At 38.2% G+C, this 25,501-nt stretch overlaps 1 protein-coding gene across 7 annotated transcripts in view; it reads left to right on the forward strand.

Annotated features, from left to right (window-relative positions):
• Positions 1 to 15,127, forward strand: part of LRRCC1 (leucine rich repeat and coiled-coil centrosomal protein 1) — a 46,661-nt gene extending 31,534 nt beyond the window's left edge. For 3 of the 7 annotated variants that reach the window (XM_004386587.2, XM_023740965.1, XM_023740964.1), the window contains 8 exons: positions 2,298 to 2,499; positions 3,036 to 3,221; positions 3,993 to 4,167; positions 5,041 to 5,204; positions 9,038 to 9,246; positions 9,334 to 9,471; positions 11,162 to 11,297; positions 13,929 to 15,124. In XM_004386587.2, the coding sequence (XP_004386644.1) occupies positions 2,298 to 2,499; positions 3,036 to 3,221; positions 3,993 to 4,167; positions 5,041 to 5,204; positions 9,038 to 9,246; positions 9,334 to 9,471; positions 11,162 to 11,297; positions 13,929 to 14,051 (1,333 nt within the window). In that variant the 3' untranslated portion in view covers positions 14,052 to 15,124. Of the gene's footprint in view, positions 1 to 2,297; positions 2,500 to 3,035; positions 3,222 to 3,992; positions 4,168 to 5,040; positions 5,205 to 9,037; positions 9,247 to 9,333; positions 9,472 to 11,161; positions 11,298 to 13,928 lie in introns of all 7 variants that reach the window. The other 4 variants (XM_023740966.1, XM_023740967.1, XM_023740968.1 and 1 more) reach the window with 2 other exon arrangements.
• Positions 15,128 to 25,501: the final 10,374 nt, after the last annotated feature.

Raw genomic sequence — 25,501 nt, forward strand, 5'->3', positions numbered from 1 at the left:
TGAGTATTAGAGATTTGAATTCCCTATCAGGTAGTTCTAGTGCATTTTCTTCCAGAGGAGAGTCATCTGATGTTTTATTTTGGATGCCTACTGGAAGCATCCTGTCGTGTTTTTGTAAATTTTTTGATATTTTCTGCTGTCTTCGGGGCATTCAGTAGTTATTTTTCTCGTGTATTGATTGTAGATTTGTTTGTTTCGTCCCTTTTTAAAAAAAATTTGACTGTGTCTGAGCAGGTGGACTGTGTGTTCTTTGTTGTTTGCTTGTCTTTGGGCACAATACTTTTCGCCTCCTTCTCCAATTGGCAGGGTCAGTCACTCAGATATGGTACAGCAGGGCAGGTCTAGCTGAAGAGGAGTTACTGGGACGGGTTGTTTGTGACACTTACTACAGCCACCAGAGCGTGTCTGTAATCAGTTCAGGGCAGGTTCCAGTAGGCCGTGCCTGTGCTGCTTGGTGGTGTGATGTCAAGCGCACGGTGCAGGTAGGCAGGATGCAGCGGAGAGATTGTTATGTGTGGTGCTAAGATGGATATGGGAGAGAGGAGAGAGCAACAGGAGCCAAAAACATACAAACAAACAAAAAAGAATGCTAGGGGAGCTTGCTGTTGGAGTGGAGAGATGAGAGACTATGAAATGGAGAGAAACAGAAAGGGGAAGCGGAAGAAAAGAAGAGAATGAATAAATACGAATCAGAAAGATCGAAGAACCGCAAAGTTCCCAGGGTTCCCACCGGTGCAGCTATGAGGTCTGGGGAAGTCGCTCTCAGGTGTTGCAGTACAACCTGGCTAGAAGGCGTAGAGGTATGCAACGCCAGGTATTCAGGGAACAGAAAGACAAGGAGGATACAGAGAGACGAGAAACTGAGCAATGAAGAAAGACAAAAAGGGAGAAAGAGGAAAATGAAAACAAAACAAATTAAAAAAAAAAAAAAACAAAGGCCCCCAAAGAAACAAACAAACAAACAAAAAAACCAACATAAAAAGAAATGCCCTCAGGGATCCCTCTACTTTTCTGTGGAAGCCGAAGGGGCGTCTCCCTCCCACGCAGCTCAGCCTGGCCAGAGAGGTCTTCCAACTCAAGAAAAGGAAAAGAAAACAAACCAACAATTCAAAATAAACAAACGAATAAAAGCCCCGGGATCCCACTAGCACAGCAGCCCAAACCGGGAAGCAGCTCCACACTCGAAAGAAGCTCCGCAGCCCCTCAGGAAGAAGCAAAGATGGTGCACGGAGCCAGGTACTTGAGCGAAGGTTGGGGGAGGTGGCGAGAGGCAAGTAAGAAGTCAAAAGAAGCAGAAAAAAAAGCAACCCTAGCAGCCAAGAAATGGCACTCAGAGAGCCACCCGTTCGGGTGTGTGGAATCCAAGCAGCCGCTGCTTCCCGGTCAAGAGACTGTGGCCGCGGAAATCAGAGGAGGCCGAATCGGGGCGAAGGAGGGTGGGGAGTGGGAAGGCGTACATCACCAATTACTGGTTGTTTTGTCTCCTGCTGGAAGCTCCGTGAGGCTGCTTTCTCGTAACCCCTGTTTGCTGGTCTCCGATAGGAGTCCAAGATGACGGATCCGCGGTGCGTTAGCTTGTAGGGGACCTCTGCATGAATCTCTTCTTGCTCTCCATTCTCTGTTTGTTTTCTCACTCCATTTGGTGCTTGGCTGAGTTCTTTATCTCTTCATTTGATGTTTTAGGATTTCAGAATTGTTGTATTCTCTGTTCGGCTTAGTTTTTCGGATCTTTGCTGTGGAGGGATGGCGTGGTGCTTCTGCCTAGAGCGCCATTTTGCCGGAACCCAGAAATAATAAATTTTGTATTATGGGTTTGATTTATGCAGATAAACAGTGGAGGACTCCTAAGAATGAACTCACATTTAATAGAAAACATTGGCCCTATGTTAAAAGATTGGTAAATAATTTCACACTTGAACTGAGGTTTTCTATTAACCAACCACCATTCCAAATCAGATTATATTTATTGTATGCCAAAGTAGAAGATGATGTGAAGCAGATCTTGACTTCTGTGAATACACCTAAAGAATTTAAGGAGCCATAGAATGATTCTGAACTATCTCAGTGAAGCTAAGATTTTACATACTCCACTTATCCCCATCAACAATGAATATAGGATCAAATAATTCTTTCTTGTTCTGCTTACCATCCTGTGCCCAATTTCTGTGCTAAAAGTGGGGAGCTGATCTTAAATTCATAATAGTGAATATAGAATATTTAGGAACTATTTAAAGACCTTTAAAAATTTTCTTTTCATGTGATGGCATCCTGTGATTTTTTTTTGTTTCTTATTCCAGGAAAGAACTTGAAACAAGGGAGTTATTTAGCGAAGCTGACTTCCAGAATGCCTTAGCTAAAGAAATAGCCAAACGAGAGAGCAAGCATGAACAAGATATAAAAGAATACCAAGAGAAAATTGATATGTTAATCCAGCAGTATATGGATTTAGAAGATGAATTCCGTATTGCTTTAACTGTTGAAGCCAGAAGATTTAAAGATGTAAGAGTTGGCATCTAGCTCTTTATTGAAAACAGAATTAGCAAGGTATCATTAAACGAGAGGACTACATTTTAGAATCCTGGCTGTATTTACATATTGGCTATATGACCTTAACAAATTACTTACATTCTTGGAGCCTTAGTTGCTAACATAAATAATAGCTATACGTCATTAATATTGCAAAACCTAAGATCGTAGATAGTGAAGTAAAGAGAGCACTTGAATAGGAATTGGGAAACCTGAATTTCCTCCTGTTACTATAGAGCAAGGGTTGGTAAGTTAAGGCTCTCTGGGCCAAATCTGGCCCACTTACTATTTTTTTTAATAAAGTTTTATTGGAACACAGCCATGCACATTTGTTTACATATTGTCTATGGCTACTTTGTGTTACAGTGGCAGAGTTGAGTAAATTATCCCTGAATTTTATTCTTTTGCTAAAATTGTGATTCTAATGGAAAGAAGTAAACTCTTTCCAGAAACAGATATTTTCTAAATATTTGAAGAACTGTTACTTATAATGCAATTTTGAAATGTAGGTTAAAGATGGTTTTGAAAATGTTGCAACTGAATTAGCAAAGAGCAAACATGCACTTGTTTGGGCCCAACGAAAAGAAAATGAATCTTCCTCTTTAATTAAAGATCTGACCTCTATGATAAAGGAACAAAAAACAAAACTTGCAGAAGTTTCCAAATCAAAACAGGAAACAGCAGCAAATTTACAGGTAAGACTTTGTAACATTATATTTCCTTTTTAACTTTTTGTATCGTTTTCTCAAGTGTGTTTATGATTTTAGGAGCACACAAAATGAACTTTTAAATGATACTAGTTATTTATCATGGTGTATATGAGAAAAGTAAATATAACTAGGAGATTAAACCCATGACTTCACAGATAGTATTGCTCACATAAAACAGTACTTAAGTAAAATAAGTGAATTAATTTTAAGAAATATATTAATAGCTGCCAGTTGTACAGTAATACAGCAAAAATTGTGAAGGTGATACTCAAATGATTTAAGTTTGAGAAATACTACTTGAATTGCTAATGTTAATTTTCTGATAGTAGTTATTGTTTTAGATACACCAAGCTATAATAATTTTAAACTTAATTTCTTTATTGTTGTTGTCTCCATTTTACACATTAGTGCTATTTTGCTCAAGATAACTTACTTCCTGAAAGAGGAATTTAAACTATCAGTATAGATGCTTGGTGAGAAATTTGGGGTATTACAGGTTGTAGTTGCTCTTTTAAGATATTAACATAAATTTTAAAGGAATGGCCTATTAGAATTTGATTTTCTATTCCATGATCTACATTTATCTTTAGTTAATAAAATTAGAACTTTTTATGATGTAAAATTTGGGAACATTTACTTCGTATTTGTTTAAATCTTTTTTTTAAAAATGGGAAAAAAATTATAAAATAAAGAAGATTTAAACATAATAATAATTACTTCACATTATTTACTTTTCATTTTTTGGGGGGTATACAGAATCAAATGAACACTCTTGAACTTTTGATTGAAGATGACAAGCAGAAGAGTATTCAAATAGAACTTCTCAAGCAAGAAAAAGTCCAACTTATTTCTGAGTTAGCAGCCAAGGAATCACTAATTCATGGCTTAAGGACAGAAAGAAAAGTATGGGGACATGAGCTGGCACAACAGGGTAAAATTCTCATATTTTCAAGGGGAAATAGCCCATTCTTAGAAGCCAGCAAATTTGGGTATTGTACAGAGAAGGAAGGGCTTAACTGTGCCTAGAGAAGCCAAGGAAGGTTTTTCCAAAGAAGGCAACCCTTGATCTGAAAGGATAAGTAGGCGTTTGCCAGCCAAACAGGAGTGAAGTTCCTGCTCTTAGTGGAAAATAATTTATTACGGCAGTCAAAAACTTATATCCCTAATTTATTTTTTTGTTTTCTTCCCAAAGTAGTTTGGCCACTTTTCTGAACAAGTGTACCTTTACAATGCTACAATTAAATAAGTTGTTGGAAATATTTTTTATACAGTGATTTTAAATTCTTTGTACGGTATGCAGCATTCTTTTTTTTTCTTCCCATATTTTGACATTTACCCTGTTTTGCATGCAGAAATGTAAAATAGTATAGGAATAAAAATACTTTAGGTTTAGGAAATCCTCAGCCTCATTGCTTTTCCAATCACTGTAAAGCAAGAAATGTACACTATTTTATGGCATTCATAGATACCTTAGAAATCACAAATAGCTAGATGTTGGCCTTCATGTAGCATTGCTCATTTTTCCATTCCACGTAGGATTTTTTAATATAATTTTCTTTGTTGGTATGGCATATGACCAATTAATTATTACATGTCTGAGTTACCTGGTCTTCTCTTAATTCATGATTTTAGATTGTTAAATAGCCACAGATCTTAAAAGAACCTTTTTGTTCTTTCTTTCTTTTCATATTACAGTATTATGTGTTTTTGTTTTTATTGTTATGCATTGTTAAATTAGATTTTCATAAAGTACAAAACCTCCAAAGTCTGTTAAAGTCTATTACTGATGATGTTTGTTTCTTAGGTGCTTCTATGGCCCAAAATCGTGGAAATTTGGAGGCCAAAATTGAAAGTTTATGTAGAGAGAATGAATCTCTAAGAAAGGCAAATGAACGTGATTGTGATGCTTTAAGAATTAAGAGTAAAATCATAGAAGACCAAACTGAAACCATTAGAAAATTGAAAAGCGTAAGTTTGACATTTTATTTTGGGATAAGAGCAAATGGCAGTTTGGAAATCAGTGAATCAAAGTATCCAAAAAGTGTTTGTCTCTATGATTCCCAACTACGGTAGAATTTAGGACACAGTAGTATATATTTCTTTTATAACATTTGCCCCGTTTCAAATTTATGTATGATATTTATTTATTAACTTGACATGAATTTTTCTTCAAATTTATATCGCCCTTTGAAATAGTGAAATAATTTGGAAATAGTATCAATACAGGATTAGGAATCACAAGATAATTGACATTTTGTATGTTTACCCTTTTGAAAAGGAGCCCTGGTGGTGTGCTTGGCTGCTAACTGAAAGGTTGGTGATTCAGCCTGGCAATCTGCTTCAGTCAAGATTATAGCCAAGAAAACCCTATAGGACAGTTCTACTCTGTCACATGGGGTCACTATGAGTAGAAAATGACTCAGTGGCACCTAACAACAACAACCCTTTTAAAGCATTTTTTATTATCTTCCAATATTGCTGAATCATTTCTTAAAATTTTGACAAAACCTACTGTTACGGATTGAGTTGTCTCCCCCAAAAATATCTGTCAGCTTGGCTGGGTCATGATTCCCAGTGTTGTATGATTATGTAATCTGATGTGATTTCCTTATATGTTGTAAACTCTATCACTGTGATGAGGTTATATGTGATCTCCTTATGTGTTATAAATTCTATCACTGTGATGAGGTTTACCAGATTAGGTAGTGTCTTAATGCAATCTCTTTTGAGATATAAAAGAGAGAAGTGAGCAGAGACACATGGGAACCTCATACCACCAAGAAAGCAGTGCCGGGAGCAGAGTGCGTCCTTTGGACCTGAGGTTCCTGTGCAGAGATGCTCCCAGACCAAAGGAAGACTGATGCATCACAAGCACCTTCCTCCAGAGCCGACAAAGAAAGAAAGCCTTCTCCTGGAGCTGACGCCCTGAATTTGGACTTGTAGCCTACTGGACTGTGAGAGAATAAATTTCTCTTTGTTAAAGCCATCCACTTGTGGTATTTCTGTTAGAGCAGCACTAGATGACGAAGACACCTACTATTTCATATTGACGAGGTTGTGAAAGAGTGATACTTGCTTCCAAGGGAAGCTATTTTTACTCTCTTCAATATAGCATATCTTAAAACAGAATACTAACAGGACCACTTGTTTCAAAGTATCTTACCTGAAAGTTCTCCACAGAAAGTTCTTTGGCACTGAATCAAATTTGAATTCCAAAACTTTCTCCTAGATATTATCTGTTAAAATGTGAAAATAAGAGTTTTTAAGAAACTTCCAATTAGGATATTCAGCCATAAAGTTAGGAACTTATCCTTCAGAGTAATTAGAATGAGGTAAGATTTTTTTTTTTTTTAAATCATGTTCAAGAAACTGTTTGAGAGCTTATCAAGTTCAGAATATAAACATGTTTATTACTCTTGTTATATCTATAGCTAGATTTAAGCTATAAATGCTGGAAGTGTACTACAATAAACAGTTACATTTGTGTTCACTCGAAGCTTTAGTTTCAGTATATTCAAAATTTCAAAGATAATTATCATATATGCCAAGCTGTACTGAAAGTTATTATTGAAATTTTTTAGCAATAATCCTTTTGTTTTTGTTATAAAATCTCAGTCAAGGGGAAAAGGGGGGCTCATTGCTTAGGGAACACCGTTCTCTTGTTAAAAATGATAGAAATACATAATGATGGCTAAACAATATGAACATAATTAATGTCACTGAATGGTACATGTGAAGAACGCTAAAGTGGTGAGTATTGTGTTACATTTATATTTGCCAGAGTTCAAAAAAAAGTGCAAATTTAAAAAAAATTAGACAAGTGTATTTTCCTGTGAATTAAGTAGGAAGATTCAAACTTTACAGAGCAAAACATATGATACTCAGAGATATAAATACAATGTTTTTGACATCGCTGGCTGCTTCTACAGTAAGAGTGCTGCCCTCTTAACAATCTCTGAGCAATTTGGGATGGAAATGACTAGTAGTAAATAACATTGAAGCCAAAAAACAGATGGGTTTTGGTCTTCGGTTTTGGGTGTAAAAGAAAAAAAAAAGTTTCTGATTTTCAACCCAACATTGATGAAACACCATAAGTGCATATCCTAAAAACTTTTATTTACAATTTAGTACATTTACTAGAGAAAATTGCCTCAGCCTCAGAGAGATCATGAGCATTGATACTGGTTTCCAGCTAATCACGTAACATACACAAATAGTTGGACACAATTTCCTTCAGCAGTATTTATCGAAACCAAACCATACCCATTGCTTTCAAGTCGATTCCAACTCACAGCGACCGTATAGGACAGAGTAGAGCTGCCCCATAGGGTTTCCAAGGCTGTAATCTTTATGGAAGCGGGCTGCCATATCTTTCTCCCGCGAAGCAGCTCTTGGGTTCAAACCGCCAACCTTTCTTCAGCTGAGTGCTTTAACCACTGTGCGACCAGGGCTCCTTAAATTCATCATAACTAATACCTAAAAGAGATAATGACCTGATCTGTAAAATTTAAAGTTTGATGTTTTCAACTAAGTAGATCTTCAGCATCTGACTGTAGAAATTAGAGAATTTTTCATTATTTTAGTACTTTTCAGTATATGTATCACAAGATTTTCTCTGATTCTGTGGTGTTCATTATTTTTTTTTATTAATATGGTTATTTCCTAAGTATCTTTTTATAGCCTTCGTGGATTCCTGATAATATGTGTTAGGACTGCCCAGAAGAAAATAAGTCGTGAGCTTTGTGCAAATGTTGGCAAAAAGACTAGAAGACACCCTGACATCGTTGCTTAGAATTTTTAGATATATAACACACTGAGGAATTGAACCACATTCTTTGAAATACTTATGAATTCATACTTAAATTAGCTTTGCCCTATATTTGTTTGCTTCCATTTTCCACTTCCAAAAGCAAAAAAAAAAAAAAACTAATAGAGACTGGGGAGAGGAACAAGGTAAAAATAAGAACTACCGATTTCACCTAGTTTCACTTGCAGAGTTATGACCGATGTTTTTAGTAGTTGGTGTGTAGCAGGGCTGTTCTAGACGTCCAGGCATGCCCCCATAAAGCAAACAAATGTTCTTTGAAATAACCCATATGAATTCTAATACCTGCGAACGTTTAATAGTGCCTGAGACAGGTTTTTTTTTTGTAAGACAGTTTTGATCTTTCTTTGATTTTCCTCTTATTTCTATTATACAAATATAGAATAGACTCTAATTTGTAGTACAGAAGATATACTGAGAAATTTTCAGGAATGTAAGGCTGTTACATTTTAATAGTGATGAAGTCAAACTTTATTTTAAATTTAAAACATTTACTCACCCTAATGTAAAAAACACATTTATTTAGCACATTAGAAATAGCAGTATAATTTGTGCCATATGTGCACAGTGGACATCAGTCTTTGGTGTATCACAATCTGCTGCCTAAAATTTTCTTTAAGATGCAAAATTAGAATGCCAAGTATTTTTCAAACTTTAAACACACCTCTTGAGATTTTCATGCAGCTTTCTTTTCCCTCCTTTCCTCCCACCTCCACCTCTGTGTGATTGATAATTACTGACTTTACTGAAATAAAGAGGACAAAGATTCAGTCATTCCTAATAACACTTAATACATAGTAATGGTGATGTTTCTGATTGTGATTAAAAATGTTCTGTAAATCTTTTCTAAGGTACTTGTTGAGCAGTTTATTTTTTAATTTGTAGTTTTTATAATAATTTGAAACCATATCTAATAAACTAGAAAATGAGACAGTTTAGGGTTAATAAAAATAAAGTACTGATTTTTTCCTTGAAGTGTTTACAAGAAAGAGATGAAGACATCAAAACATTACAAGAGAAAATCTCTGAAATACAGAAATGCACTCAGGAACAACTTGAGGAAAAATCTTCACAACTGGATGTTGTAATTGAGAAATTAGAAAGACACAATGAAAGAAAAGGAAAACTAAAACAACAGTTAAAAGAAAAGGAAGAAGAACTTGAAGAAATTAGAAATGCTTACAGGTATTATACAGTTTCCCATTAAGAAATAAAATGTAGCTTACTTATTATAACCAATTTTATTTTTAAAATTATTTCTTCTCATATTAGTACACTTAATCAGAAGTGGCATGATAAAGGAGAACTTCTAAGTCATCTTGAAACACAAGTAAAAGAAGTGAAAGAAAAATTTGACGACAAGGAAAGGAAACTTAAAGAAGAAAGAGACAAAAGTATTGAAATGCAAAAGTAAGTATAACATCCTAAAGGATGTAAGATATCTTTATCTTTAAACATAAACACTGAGTTAGGATGGATGAGATATGTATAAAAAATGAAGAAAGGGCTAAAAACGTAGGACATCGTTATTTGCCAAGTATTTTATTTCCATCCATGAGAAATGTAATAGGGGTAGTAGTAGAGATTTTATTTCCTGTAGAGCCTAGTGATTAAGAGATCAAACTGTCACCAGAATGCCTGGGGCCCATTCTGCCACTTATTAGCTGAACTGAGGAATTGAACCACGTTCTTTGAGACACTTAGGAGTCGATACTTAAATTACTCATGTTCAAATTAAATTACGTCAGCCTCAAAGATCTCATTTAACAAATTACATAATCTCTCTGTATTTTAAATCCTCATCTATAAAATGAAGGTAATGATGGTTCCTACCTTAAATGTTTGATATGAGGTTTAAACTGTGTGTTTTTATATGTGTACATGTCTGTATATATTAATAGAGAGAGAGAGTTATATGGCCTTAGAACAATTCCTGACATATCTTGCCGTATTTTTATGCAAATAACATGCACCTTCTACATTTGTTTGCTGACCGTGCCCTCCCACCACCAGGTATTTTTGTAAGCATGCTATGCTAATTTTTTGTTGTTTTTTTTTTTAACAGCAACATGTGAAAAAAATTGTCATAGCAGTGCTTATGAAAATACCTCACGGGGGAGGGCGTGGTTGGCAAACAGACATAGAAGGCACGCGTTATTTGTGTAAAAATACAGTAAAATTGCTATATGAGTATTTTATTACTACTGTTGTTTTCAAACTCTGTCTGAATGGAAACAAATAATGATATTTTTGTATGTTGTATGTAGAGTTTAGAGGAGAAAGTCACTTGACTACCAGGAACAATTAGCTCCTGAAGAGGCTAGAGCAAGTCTAGATAGCTATTGGCCTGCACAATAGGACAAGCTGAGGATAAGAGCTAACTCTAAAGAGGGGAAAGGAAATGTGTACCTGACTGGTATTGTATAGATTCCATAGAATACTGTAGATGACATAAAGGTTTTACCTTGTAAATTATATAAGTAGACTTGTTAAATTATTTTCTAAAGCTGAGCCACCTTGAATAATATGTAGCATACTTTAATGATGAGTTCTCATGTAGAGAACAAGTCATAACAAAGGAATTGGTTTTTTACCTCTAACACAACTTTAGCACTACAATTTTTTGAATCCTATTTAATGTGTTTATTAACGTAGAATTTTGTCTGTTAACTATTAACATAGGAAAGTCAGACATACATGTTTATAAACTTAAGACCATCCAGTATATACTTCTCAAATCATTATCACACTGCAAATACATGGAGAAAAAAGATTGTTAGTCATCACCTGTGATGGCACTTACAAATTATACCCTTAGTCTCAAAATAAATGAGGCAACAGGATACTCTTAATTTTCCAAGGGCGAAAGTATAATAATCTTCCAATGATGTTACCTTTGCCTTGGTTCTGCTTTTGTCTAACAGATTCTGCTGAATGATGAACTCCTTATATCTTTAGTTACCCTATGGTAGCCCTTTGCTATTTTCTTAACATTGAGTTATGTTTCTATTAAAGTATGAATATAAGAGCTGCCATCTGAGAAGAAAAAATCCTAATTTATACACACACGTATGATTTTGTTTGCCTGTTTGTTTTTAAGGAATGCACTAGAAAAGCTTCAGAGTATGGATGATGCTTTTAAAAAACAAGTTGATGCAATTGTTGTAGCTCATCAAGCTGAAATGTTACAACTGTCAAATGAAAAGCAGAAATGCATTGAATCTGCAAATGAAAAGGTAATGTAAGTAAAGGTAGCCTTTTGGTTTTGATAATCAGGATTAAATTTTATAATAAATAGGATTTTTGAGAATTTTAAAGAAAAAGACAGCATAATTGATCAAATACAGGCAGTCCCTGGGTTACGAACGTCTAACTTATGGACAGCTCGTACTTGCCCTTTAATGTTATGTAAATTTTCCCTCACTTTGAAACGACTGAACCAGTCCCTACTCACAACAAAGTTTTCATCACAATCACCTTCGTTTGCTGCACATACAGCTTTTAAATCACTGAAAAGACTTTGAGCCTTTTCTTGCAAGTCTAAATAAAACCGTATGGACCTGTAACCAACTTACACATTTGACTTAAAGGCACAGTTAAGAACAGATCTCGTTCATAACCTGAGGACTGCCTATATATATGAAGTTTGCCAGAATTATCATGAAACCAGGCCAAAATGTTGGTAATACTTAGCTGTAGAACATAATTCTAATGTAACCAGAATATCACATTTGACCCTGTTGTGCATTTGCTTCATGATCTCTGTATAAAAATTGCCCATATTCCTAACCAGTCTCATGGATGGCAGCCCCTTTGGTTACCGTGGGCAGGATGAAAATGTGAATGTATTAATAAACACAATCCATGGCTACGTTGGGAAAAGTTCTTAAAGAATACTTTGTTATTGGTTCATATTGAAGACTATCAACTTTATCATTTTGATATCATTGACAAAGGAATGAATTTAGGGTAATTCTAAATCAGAGACAAGCATCAGAATAACCTACAGAGCTTTTTAAAAATAATATACATTCGTGAGCTTCTTCCTCAGAGTCTTTCACTAAGTCAGGAATCAGACCCAGGTAGGTAATTGTAAACCTCCGCAGATGATTCTGATGTGAACCGTCTGTTGAGATCCACTAGTTGTAACATTGTGAATTTCCATTTTTCCCTGATTTTGAAGTGGTAATAAGAAGCTAAGGTATCTGTAAGACAGTGGAGATTCAGAAATCAGCAGCTAAAGTTCAACAACAGAAAGGCAAATTAATATTCCTGGTGGTGCAGTGGTTAAGCACTTAGCTGCTAGCCAGAAGATTGGTAGTGCAAACTCACCCAGCAGCTCCGCAGGCGAAAAAACCGGTTATCTGCTCCTGTAAAGATTAAACCAAAACAAACAAAAAAAAAACCCATTGCCGTGAAGTTGATTCTGATTCATGGCAACCCTACTGGGCAGAGTAGAACTGCCCCATAGGGTTTCCAAGGCTGTAATCTTTACGGAAGCAGGCTGCCACATCTTTCGCCCATGGAGCAGCTGGTCGATTCGAACTGCCGACCTTTCGGTTAGCAGCCAAGGGATTAACCACTGTGCAACCAGGGGTTCCCCCACCCTGTAAAGATTTAAAAAAACCAAAAACCAAACCCATTGCCATCAAGTCGATTCCAATGTTAGCGACCCTAGCAAATCCTATGGAGCAGTTCTTCTCTGTCACATGGAGTCACGATGAGTTGGAGTCAACTGGACGGTATCTAACAACAACAACAACAACATAGAAATTATAATGAAGATTATGTGATTAAGTAGCATTAGCCTCAAGAGTTTATGTAAAGAGAAAAAGGGAATAAGTTCTTTGGAAATAATCCGTGAATAAGTAGCTATGTCTAGTTCTTTATTTCAAGTCAGCAGATGTTTCAGATGTTTTATTTAAAATCTAGTGAGTGCTTAACCAACATATATCAGCTACTACTAAATAAAGTATAAGATTAGCCCCTTAGCTAAAAGGAAAATACTGAGTTCAATTTTGTACCTCCTGCCAATATCAAAGGAAGCTGTCTGTTAGAATTGGAGAAATGGCCCCAGAGCTTAAATGTGATAATAGGGTGTAAAGGGGAGGAAAAAAGTATCACATAAAAATGGTAATTTAAATTAGGAGAAAGATTAGTTCTCTAAGAAAAAAAGATTAGGAAGTTTGCGTATTAGGGATTAGGAAAAGTAAAGTAAACAAAAGGATTGTCATATTGATAGTAGTATCAAAAGTGTTATTGTATCATAAGAGAATTTCAAGCAGAAGTTAACATCAAATACAGAGAAGCCTAGGAAAATGTAAGTTAGGAATAAAAGATAAAATGATGTCTCAAAAAGATGGTAATTTATAACTATCAACAGCAATTAGAAATGCAGTAGGGATGGGGGCTACATTAAAGAGAGATTTTCTTTGGGGTGGGAGGATATTTCAGTTTCAAAAGTCTATAAGGAATGGTTATTTACATTGAACTCATGATTCAACATTCACAAGCAACATAAAACAGTAGAAAAATACAGTCAGAAAACTGAGTTTCTGTCCTAGCAGTACTGATTACAAGCTGCACAACCTTGAGGAAATACTTACCATTGCGATGCCTTTCTCAAAAGAATCTTATGAGCTCCAAATAGATAATATACATCAAAATAAATTGTACACCGTTAAACATTGTATTTTTCCTGTTGCCATTTGAACAAGTTACATTTTATTAAAACTTCTTTGCTTTAAATGAATGCCACAATTTGAAAAATGTATAAGAATAAATGTTTTCCTTTTTTTTTTTCAGCATGCATTTTTAAAATACGTTTTCTTTAAGAAATTAAAATGTAAATTTGCATGTCGATTTAGGTTTACCAAGTTGAAGAAGAAATGCGTGGGCTTCTGGAAGAAACAACCAAAAACAAAAGAGCAATGGAAGAAAAAATTAAGCAACTTGCTTTTGCTCTAACTGAAATCCAGCAAGAATTTTGATGGTTTTGAGAACAAACCTTATTGAAATGGACCAGCAAACCTATTGTAAAAATGATTAAATATTGTAACAGTAGTAACTTCTTTGACTTGGAAATGTCTCTTTTACACTTCATTCTGGATATATTTGAAAAGACTTGTGATCAAGTATTTATTAATTGTATATACAGGTTTTTATAATAAATTGTTAATAGTTATGTGTATTAGAAAAAAAACCTTTCAAAATAACTAGACATAAGACAATTTTTCTTGTTTTTGTGCTATACATTATTTGGTAATTACACATTTGCCCATAAATATGTAAATGAAAGTTAAGATTAGTACTTTGACTATATAAGGGAGAAAGTATTTTAATCACTGTTATTACCTGACTGTTGTTGGAGAACGAATTATATTTATTGGTTGTCCTTTAGTTGATGTAGTACTGTTCTTTAAAAGTACTTAGAATGTAAGTGTAGCCAAAAAGTATTTGAAAACTGTATGATTAAAAGATGTGGCATTCTTGAGAAAGTATATGTAGCCATCTCCACATCACTCATAATGATCCCTTTCATTAAAGATTACATTTAAAGTTTTATAAACATTGCTGACTCGAGAAAATCTTGAAAGGAGCAAGAAAAAAGTGATTCATCACATGCAAAGAAACAGTATAATTAACAGCTGACTTACCAGAAACAGTGGAGGCCAGAAGGTAGTGAACGATGTATTTGAAGTGCTAGAAACTATCAACCAATAATTCTCATCCACCAAAACTATTCTTTAAAAGTAAATACAAAATAAAGACATTTTCATGTAAATAAAGACTGAGAAAATTTATTGCTAGCCAACCTGCCCTAAAGGAAATGCTAAAGAACGACTTAAATGCTGAAAGGGAATGACACCAGACAGTAACTCAGATCCACTGGAAGAAACAAACAGTATTAGAAATAGTAAATACGTAGATAAATATGGAACACTATACGTATATTTTTCTTTCAAATAGAAGACGTATATAAAGGAATTATAATGCTGTTGAATTTATAACAAAAGTAGTATTTATGACAAAAATAGCATAAAGTTGAGGGAAGGAAGTAGAGCTGTAATGGGATAAAGTTTCTGTATTTTACTGGACTAAATTAGTATTAATCTAAAACAGCTACCATAAATTAAGATGCAGAGTGAAATCCCTAAAACAACCACTGACAAAAAACATTCTTAAAAAATTAACAGAGGCGGTTCCACTTCTGGAGTGGCGGGATAAACAGCTCTGCAGACCCATTCCCCAGGGAAATAATCATAAAAAGTAAAAAGTATGTGATAAAAAAACATTTAAAATCTCTGGAAATTCTCTCAAGGGCATACATCAAATGAAAAAAAGTTTATTCAAGAAAATCTAAGTATTGTAAGCAAAACGAGCCTGCAATGCTTGCCGTGACCCGACTTTCCACCCCCAGCTCAGCATGATGGAAGCTCCACTCTGGGTGAGTATGACCAAGAATATGAGGCTTCCTCTCTCCCCAGCTTTCGGTCAAGGAATATGGTATCTTACTGGGATGGTCAGGCTTCTAGCATTTCTCTTCCCCTCCATCTCTGAGTTCCAGAGGTTAAATTTCTGGTTAATGTAGCTAAGAGTGTTACTGCAATAACGTGGATAGGAGCCGCCTACCACAATAGCCAATTCTGAGATGGGTGAGGTGAGCAGCAAGAGGTTTATTATATATCGATATATAGGAGACAGAGGGGAATAGATTCCTCCAAAAACCTAGTCTCCCCAACTGGAGATTGGCTGAAGGCTTTTATAGGAACAGGATTCTGGGTCTTAGAAGTTTGTGTTAGTTCCCCTTTGAGGTGGTCGTATCTCAGTGACCACATCTTGGTGAATTAGATGGCATTCATCCTCGGAGCTTGAAAAAGGGGCGTCCTGACTTACAGGGTAAAAATTTTTCTAGCCTTAGGAGTATTTGTAGTTATTTTTGTTAATATTCTCATAAAACGGAACACAAAAACAAACTAGAATAAACACTATTCTTAAGGTTCCTCTTTTGGGCTCTTCTATGGCCCACTTAACTGGACCTACTGGAGTTAGGGTTGAGACTACACACGGGAGGGTCAGAGTGTCCCCAGCTTGCAGGGTCAGTGTCCCCTTTGCCTGTAGAATTACCGGCACTTTTTCTGTCCACGTCCCCTGGAAAAATAGAAAGATAGAGGGAAATAAGGTCAAAATCATTGTACTGTAAGCGTCTTGAACTTGTACTTCAGGCCCTGAATTGGAGTACGAGAGTATGATGGCTCTTTGTTTTCTACTTCCTTCTCTTCTGGTGGGGCTGCTTTTACTCTGGAGTGATGCACCCATGCAGCTACTCTTGTTAATTTCAGAGAGGAGTGGGTGGTCAGGAGAACTTCAAAAGGTCCCTCCCACTGAGGGGCCAGTTGATCTTCCGGGGGTTGATTCTTCCAGGTTTTCAACAGGACCTGATCTCTGATCTCTGGTTGGAACCTGTGGAGGGGAGTGTCGAAAAGACAAACGAGAAGAAGCATACTGATTAACTGTTTATGACAGCTCTCAGAGAACGGACCCAGTCTCTTCTCTCCACCTCAGTCATCACTGAGGTGGGGGAAAGTCGACTTTTTCAGAAATGGCCTCCGATATACTAATATATAAGGGCTCAATTTGAGCCCACTTCGAGGGGCTACCCGGATTCTGAGCAGGGCAATGGGGAAAACTTGTATCTAAGTGGAGCTTGTCTCCTGGCAAAGTTTCACCAAGGACTCTTTCAGAGTATGGTTCATCTTTTTGGTCTTTCCAGTCGATTGTGGTCTCCAGGCTAAGTGTAATTTCCAATTTATATCTAAAACCTTATTGACTTCTTGGTGACTGTTGCCATAAAAGCTCTCCTGTTGTCACTCTGTACTGAGATTGGAAGATCAAAACGGGGTATGATTTCTTTGAGTAATGTCTTGGTCGCCTCTTGGGCTCATTCGGTTCGGCAAAGGAAAGCCTCCACCCACCCTGAGTAGGTGTTCACAAAAATCAGCAGATATTTAAAATTTCCAGGTGTCCAGGGCATTATACCACTGCCACCTGAAGAGGATCATTGATTGCCTTCAGGAGTTCTAGGATTTCTGGTACATGTTTTATTTTTTGTTGGCACATGTCAGAAGTCCCCCTTCTTTCTACAAGGCATCATGTCACTGAAGGACCAGATGGGCATATTTATTATCAGTATACACAGTTATTAGTCATCTTATTCCTAGCTGCAGGGCCCGCCCGAGGGCTATGAGTTCAGCCTTTTGAGCCGAAGTGCCGGCAGGAAGTGGAGCTGCCTCTAAGACCTCAGTTCGTGTCACCACCACATATCCTACCTTGTGGCGTCCTTCATATAGAAAGGTACTGACATCTGTATACATTTCTATCTCTCGGTCAGTCAAGGGAACATCTGAGAGATCTGGTCTGCTAGAATAAACTTCTTCAATTATCTCTAGGCAGTCATGTACAGGGGCATCTTCCAAAATAGGCAGCAATGTGGCAGGATTGAGGGAGGAGACATCCCTCAGAACCATGTTTGAGTTGTCTAACAAGATTGCCTGACATTTTCCCATCCGTCCTGCCATGAGCCAAAAACCCCACTTTTGTTCCAAAAGAGGCAAAACTGTATGTGGTGTGCTTACCGTTACCTTTGATCCAAGGGTGAATTTCTTGGCTTCCTGTAACAGGTCACATGTTGTAGGCATGGCTCGAAGACAAAGGGGCCGTCCCTGGGCGCCGTTGTCCAGCTGTTTTGAAAAGTAAGCCACCAGTCACCTGGCTGGTCCCAGGGTTTGAGTTAGTACCCCCAGAGCAATTCCCTGTCTTAATATCAGTCCATTTAATGGCAAATAGAGGCTGAGACTCGGGGTGTAGAGGAATACAAAAGAAGGCATCTTTCAAGCCCAGTACTGAAAACCAAGCACACTGACTGGGTATAGTAACCAAGAGGGTATATGGGTTTGGCACAATCGGATGACTGTCCTCTACTATTTTTCTTAGGTCTTGAACAGACCAATATTCTCTTGTCCCCGGTTTCAACACCGATAAGATAGGAGTGTTGTACGGAAACTGGCAAAATTTTAAAAGTCCCGTTTTTATGTATCAATCTACCAATGGTGTAATCTGTTCTAAAGCTTCCTTGCAGAGGGGATATTGCCTCTGGTTTATAATAGGTGCTCTAGGTTTCAAAGTAATTTTAACCAGTGTGGGTGACTTGGCTCGCCCAGGCCTTTCTTATGCCCAGACCTCTGGATTCACCTTTTGTTGAATATGGAAAGGAATACCACTAAGTGTCACTATTTCTTCTTGCAACAGTGTCACCTGCAAGGTGCTTGTGTTTTCAGGCAGGATCTGTAGAAAATGGAAAGGAACAACTCTGCCATCCTATTTGGGTTACTCCAATAAGAAGGATTGTGATTCTTTTAATTAGACAAGTTGGAGGTAGAGGAAGGAGTATGTACTAACATTGTTCCTCCTTCGGCTGGAATTTTTCTCAGAGGAAATTGCCCTGCCAGAGCCCTGGCAGTACCTTCACCGAAAACAGTACCCTGACAGGTGTGTGTGTTGGGGGGAGACCATACCCAATGAAGTCAGACTCTTACTTTCCGATTCCCTTCATTCGTCAGTTTCTCTCAAGCTGGCCAGACTAGAATCAGGCTCAGCCCTTTTTGTGGGGGACTCTGCCGTCATTCTTCGACCTGACCTGTCTGCTTCTACCGCACCTTCCCTATATGGCGGGTGGGGGGGAGCCGAAGCAGTTATTGGGGCTATTCCTTCTAAGAGCAGACCCTCCAGTAAGGATTCAGGAAGGACTTTTGCCTTCAGCTTTTCCTGGAAAAGAACCTGGTTAGAGGGATTTAAAGTTTGATAGAGAGACATGAAAGCTTGAATATAGGGAACTTTGTCCCATTTTTCCTACAAAACAAGTCTAGCTGAAAAATCATGCCGTAAACCAAAGACCCATTTTGGAGACACTGTTTTTGATCTCCCAGCTGGTATTGGGGCCATACATTGTTACATAAGCATATCATTTTCTTTCTTGTCATAGGCTCATAGCTATACCTCCTCCAGTTTGTTGGACTGCAGCCTAGAGGAGATTTGGCTGGGATAGATGAGCCTCCCCCAATAATAGGTGTTTGTTTATGCATAAGCAGCATCAGTAACTGCTTTTCATGTGCATCAACAGCTAATACATTTTGCAAAACCTCAGATTGAGTATTAATATAAATGTAGCAACATTTATTTAGGCACAAACTTTCTTGAGAGACTAACAGGAGAGGCTAATACTATTTTGTAAAATCATAGCTCAAATTTCAGATACTTCTCTGGTTATGATAACCACAACTTTGCTAAGTTTACCAACATAACTTCTAATTCAAGAAACCCATTAGTTAGATACTTTAGGAGAAAGGAAAATGATTTCTTATATCTAGAAAGTAGGACCTTAAAACATCAGCAATATTCTCACATAAAACCCATAGTTTCCTTTCGTTTACTCAGTCTTACATAGTTAATTTCTGTTCCCCGTGATTCTGGATCAGTCACAGTCTGTGAACTCACCAGCTTCTGCATGAGCGTTCTAGAAATTTTGATTGAGTCAAGTCACAGTCCTTTTAACAAGTCCAGCATAGTCCATCTTTTTGTTGAGATATTTTGGTGAAATGTTTTTAGCAAAACAGCAAAGTAAAAACTTATTTGTAGATGACAAAACTTAATATGGCCATGATTAACTTCTAAAAATAATACTCTTAATAGTGAAAGACCTGATAGAAGTTAATTACAAGTGCAGCATAAAGGCCAAGTAAACCAGTTTAAAAAAAAAACAAAAAACTTTAGATAGATAAAAATATTTCTAAATATAACCATTAACAGTATTCAAAGAGCTTCAGGTTTAATACATAATAATTTTGAGACAAAATACCATATAGTCAGGATATACCAAGAATATACCAAGATTATCAAATCTCTAAATACCTGAATTGTAAAAAAAAAATAAATTCATAGGTAAATGATGTGAATTCTCCAATCAAACCATTGGCTTTGATGATGCTAGATTCAGAAAGATAAAGTTGCAACCAAGTTAGCAATAAAGAAATAATAATAATAACAATACTTAAGTTATTAATACTTAAGTTATTTAACCAAAGATCTTAAAGTAAAAACCTTAGCTTTCTTTTCTAAAAGCCATGGGGCTTAGTATTCAGACTCAGGAATCTTATTCTAATGAGAGGCCAAACCTTCATCTTCCAGGCAGATTACACAAAGAATAAATTAACCCTTTAACTCAGAAATCTAAAAGAAATGTTATTTTAACAGCGAGATACCTAATTCTTTGTTTTATATGCTACTTAACATTAAAACTCCTAAAAATCTCATAAATTAAACCATTAAACTTTAGTCAGATAAAACTTGACCATATCAAATAAATTTCTTTTTCAATTAACCTCTTAAACCTTGTCTTTGTGGTATACCTCTTACAGTGCATCCCTTTAAATGGCAGAAATGAATACTCATTAGCAGGCTTAAATATATATATATATCTGTCTATCCTTTCTCTTGTGGCATAAAAAGCCAAAGTATATACACTTAAATTATAACAAATATCTATTAACTCAATTTAACATCAGTAAGTTACCTAAAATGTATTGGGAATTATTTTAAGCCTGTATACCATAAAACGTAACTGTGGTTGAAAGAAAGTCTGTTTAAATATTCCAAGTTTTTATTCAACTTTTACTATTTCTCATATTTTTCCCAACCTAATTTTTAGCCCTTAATGATTTTATTAACTGGCTATTGACTAATTCATTGATATGGATATAACTTTAAGCCTCTGACTACTGCTGGAAACATTTTTCCAGGCCATTTTAGGTGTGTCTTGTTGTGATTTCTGTTGTTTGACTTCTTAGAGTTCCCCTATAACAGAGCATCCATTCAATTTCTGATAACTATAGCAAAGCAGCAATTTTCCTTATCTTTTGTCTTAAAAGAGTCTCCGCCTAGCTGGAAAGGGTCTTTCAAAAGCTTCCCTTGAGCTAAGACATTTACATATATTTAAGCTGATGGAGGCATTTTGAAAGGCTATCTACCCAGTAAATACCAAAGCTCTTTCAGGACAAAAGGAGACAGAAAGACAACATAAACTCACCAGATAATACCACAGAAAAAAGGATATGCGGATCTTAGTTTCTTAAAGCATACATAGCAATTTTTTGGTAAGATCAACTCAATTCAATGGAAAAAACAGGTTCTAGATAAAACTTATTAACTTGCCGGAGGCTCAAATGGAGGAATATTAGACTTCTTGACAAAACCTGAGCATCAAGCAAAGTTTCCTAAGGGAAAAAATGGACAACACAAATGAAAGCTCATTTTCCTAAAGTGGCCATTGAAATTCTAAGTTACTTCTAGTATACTCAGTTTATAGTGTTTTTAAATATGAACCCCAAACCAGTGAATCAGTAGTGGGGGTGCAGAATCCAGGCTCATTTATCAAAGATGTTAAGCGATAAGGTTCAAGCTTTTGGTTTCCTTCTTTCTGAAGCTTTCTCTTAACAGCCGAATCCGGGCACCCAAGTAGATGGTATAATACTTGTTATACACAGACAATGGACAGGATGGACACAGAACCACAGTAAACAAATGGACAGGACAGACACAAAACCACAGTAAGCGAATAAATCCCGCAAGCTGACGGAGGTGATCTTGACCCCATTCAACTCACAGACAGCTCTGTCTGCTGACAGAGGTGATCTTAGAGAATCTCAACTTCCCAGAAACACTCTCGAGAAATCCCGTAAACTGACAGAGGTGATCTTGACCCCTTTACCCTCTCAGACGGCCCTGCTTGCTGGCAGAGGTGATCTTAGAGAATCTCAACCTCCCAGACACATTCACGAGAAATCCTGCAAACTGACAGAGGTGGTCTTGACTCCTTCAACCTCACAGATGGCCCTGCTTGCTGACAGAGGTAATCTTAGAGAATCTCAACCTCCCAGACACACTCACAAGAAATCCCACAAACTGACGGAGGTGATCTTGACCCCTTCAACCTCTCAGATGGCTCTGTCTGCCAACAGAGGTGATCTTAGAAAATCCCAACCTCCCAGACACACGAGCATTCACACACCCAGAATCAGAACTCGAGAGCCCCAAAAACCAAGGGCCCATGTCCCGCTCCGAAAACCTTGGGCCTGCCCTACCTGCCCCGGCCCTGAGCACAACAGGGAGAGGAGTCACGGACTCACCTTGGGATCCCTCCTATGCAGGTCTTGCTTTTCTTTCACCCACCTCTTTTGGCGCAGTTGGGGACCAGCAGTGCCGTGACAGATCCAGGTCTGGCTGATAGTCTCCCCAGAGGCAAAGAAACCTCTTGCAGCCTCTTGTTGGGAGAGCTGTTGATCAGCCCCAGGCCCTGCCGCAGGGCTGCTGCATCTCAAGCGGCTAGAGTTCCCTGTACGGGCCACCAAATTTGTTACTGCAATAACGTGGATTGGAGCCGCCTGCCGCAGTAGCCAATTCTGAGACGGGTGAAGTGAGCAGCAAGAGGTTTGTTATATATCAATATATAGGAGACAGAGGGGAATAGTTTCCTTCAAAAAACCCATCTCTCCAACTGGAGATTGGCTGAAGGCTTTTATAGGGACAGGATTAGAAGTGTTAGAAGTTTGTGTTAGTTCCCCCTTGAGGTGGTCATGTCTCAGATGAGTTAATCTTTTACTGGTATCCTTGGGGGTTATCTGGCGACATTGTGGTTTTCTTGTCACAAGATGGGTGCTTTGTTCAGTTTTTCTTTCTCAGATCATTATCACTGGTTTTCCACCCTCCAAGGAGGAACATAGGTTAATCTTAAACCTTTTGTAGACACTGGAACCAGAGGGAAAGACAAGATCATGAGACAATGTGGCAGTTAGCAATGAGGAGTAAATAATAGTGAGCCAGGTCTATGCAGCCTCTTCCAATAGAGGGCTTCCTCCACCCAGTCCCCATTCACAGGGCAGAAGCTCTACCCTAGGCATGCCAGACCAAAAATATTGGGGTTCTAATTCCCCCTGCCCCAGCTTGCTTATAATGCAGATGTTCCACACTGGGACAGGCAAGCCTAGAAGACCAGAGATTATTACTGTTCCTGCCCACTGCCTGGAGTAGTGGCTCAGAGATTTTTCTGTGTGTGCTTTAGATGAAGGTTTACAGAGCAAATTAGTTTTTCAGTAAACAATACACATACTGTTTTGTGACATTGGTTGCTGTCATGGATTGAATTGTATCCCCTAGAAATGTGTCCACTTGTCTGGGCCATGATTCCCAGTATTGTGTGATTGTCCATCTGTTTGTCATCTGAAGTGATTTTGTTATGTGTTGTAAATCCTATATGATGTTGATGAGATGGAATTAGCAACAGTTATGTTAATAAGGCATGACTCAATCTACAAGATGGGGTTGTGTCTTGAGTCAGTCTCTTTTGAGATATAAAAGAAGTGAGCAGAGAGACATGAGGACCTCATACCACCAAGAAAGTAGTGCCAGGAGCAGAGTGTGTCCTTTGGACCCGGGGTCCCTGCACAGAGAAGCTCCTAGACCAAGGGAAGATTGATGACAAGGACCTTCCCCCAGAGCCAACAGAGAAAGCCTTCCCCAGGAGCCAGCATCCTGAATTTGGACTTCTAGCCTCCTAGACTGTGAGAGAATAAATTTCTGTTTGTTAAAGCCATCCACTTGTGGTATTTCTGTTATAGCAGCACTAGATAACTAAGACAATTGCCAACTCCATGATATGTCAACACTTTCCCCTTCTTGACCCTGAGTTCCCCGTTTCCATTCATCCAGCTTTCCTATTCCCTCCGACCTTCTCATCCTTGCCCCTGGGCAGGTGTGCCCATTTAGATTCATATACATAGTGGAGCTATGTGTATTTTTGTTTGTTTTATGGGCCTGTCTGATCTTTGGCTGAAGGGTGCTCCTCAGGAGTGACCTCAGTACTGAGTTAAAAGGGTGTCCGTGGGCCATACTCTCAGGGTTTCTCCAGGCTCTGACAGGCCGGTAAGTCTGGTCTTGTGAGTTTGAATTTTGTTCTACATGTTTCTCCAGCTCAGTCTGGGACCCTCTATTGTGATCCCTGTCAGAGCAGTTGGTGGTGGCAGCTGGGCATCATCTAGTGCTGTGCTCAGTCTGGTATAGTTGTGGTCCATTAGTCCTTTAGACTAATCTTTCCTTTGTGTCTTTGGTTTTCTTCATTCTCCCTTTTTCCCAATGCGGTGGGACCAGTGGAGTATCTTAGATGGCTGCTCACAAGCTTTTAAGACCCCAGACACTACTCACCAAAGTAGGATGTAGAACATTTTCTTTATAAACTATACGCCAGTTGAGCTAGATGTCCCCCAAGATCATGGTCCCCGGCCCTCTGGCTCAGAGATTTTTGACCAGAGTCAGAGAGAGAAGAGAACTCTGAAGCTCTCCCCAAAGGAACTGGCTTTCTTTCAAACAGAATGTTGGGATGTACAAGCCTAAGGGGACTGTCATGGACTGAATCATGTCCCCCCAAAAATGTGTGCATCAGTTTGGCTGGGCCATGATTCCTGGTACTGTGTGATTTTCCTATATGTTGTAAATCCTGCCTCTATGATGTTAATGAGGGAGGATGGGTGCCAATTGTATTAGTAAGGCAGGACCTGATCTACAAAACTGGATTGTGTCCTGAGGCAATGTCTTGCGATATAAAAGACAGAAGTGAGCAGTGAGACAGGGGGACCTCATACCATCAAGAAAGCAGTGCCAGGAACAGAGCGCATCCTTTGGACTGGGGTCCCTGCGCGGAAAAGCTGCTAGTCCGGGGGAACACTGATGAGAAGGCCGAGAGAGAGAGAGAAAGCCTTCCCCTGAAGCAGACACCCTGAATTTGGACTTTTAGCCTACTTTACTGTAAGGAAATAAATTTCTCTTTGTTAAAGCCATCCACTTGTGGTATTTCTGTTGTAGCAGCACTGGATGACTAAGACAGAATTTGGTACCGAGAGAGTGGGGTGCTGCTCTAACAGATAGCTGAAATGTGGAAGCGGTTTTAAAACTGTGAATGGATAGATGTGCGGCAGCGACAGAGGACCACCAGCAGCAGAGAACCTACAGCAGCAGAGAAGCAGCAGCAGCAAAGAACCAACAGCAGCAGAACCAGGATACCAGTGTGAGACGGCGCTGGAGCCTACCCACACAGCAAGAGAGCTGAGTGCCTGTGCGCGAGAGGCTTCCTGGCGGAGTGGTGTGCCTCTGGGCACTTATCCGTGGAGCTAGGCTTGCCGACCCACGAAGCACGGGGGCTGAGTGCCTGTGTGCAGGAGGCTTCCTGGCGGAGTGGGGTGCCTCCAGGCACTTATACCGGTGGAGCTACAGAGCTTTGGAACACTTGCCCCAGCAGGGCAGATGCTGGCATGAGGCCCGAGGGCCAAGAGGCCAC

The sequence above is a fragment of the Trichechus manatus genome, unplaced genomic scaffold, assembly GCF_000243295.1.
Source record: "Trichechus manatus latirostris isolate Lorelei unplaced genomic scaffold, TriManLat1.0 scaffold00169, whole genome shotgun sequence".
Lineage (NCBI taxonomy): Eukaryota > Metazoa > Chordata > Mammalia > Sirenia > Trichechidae > Trichechus > Trichechus manatus.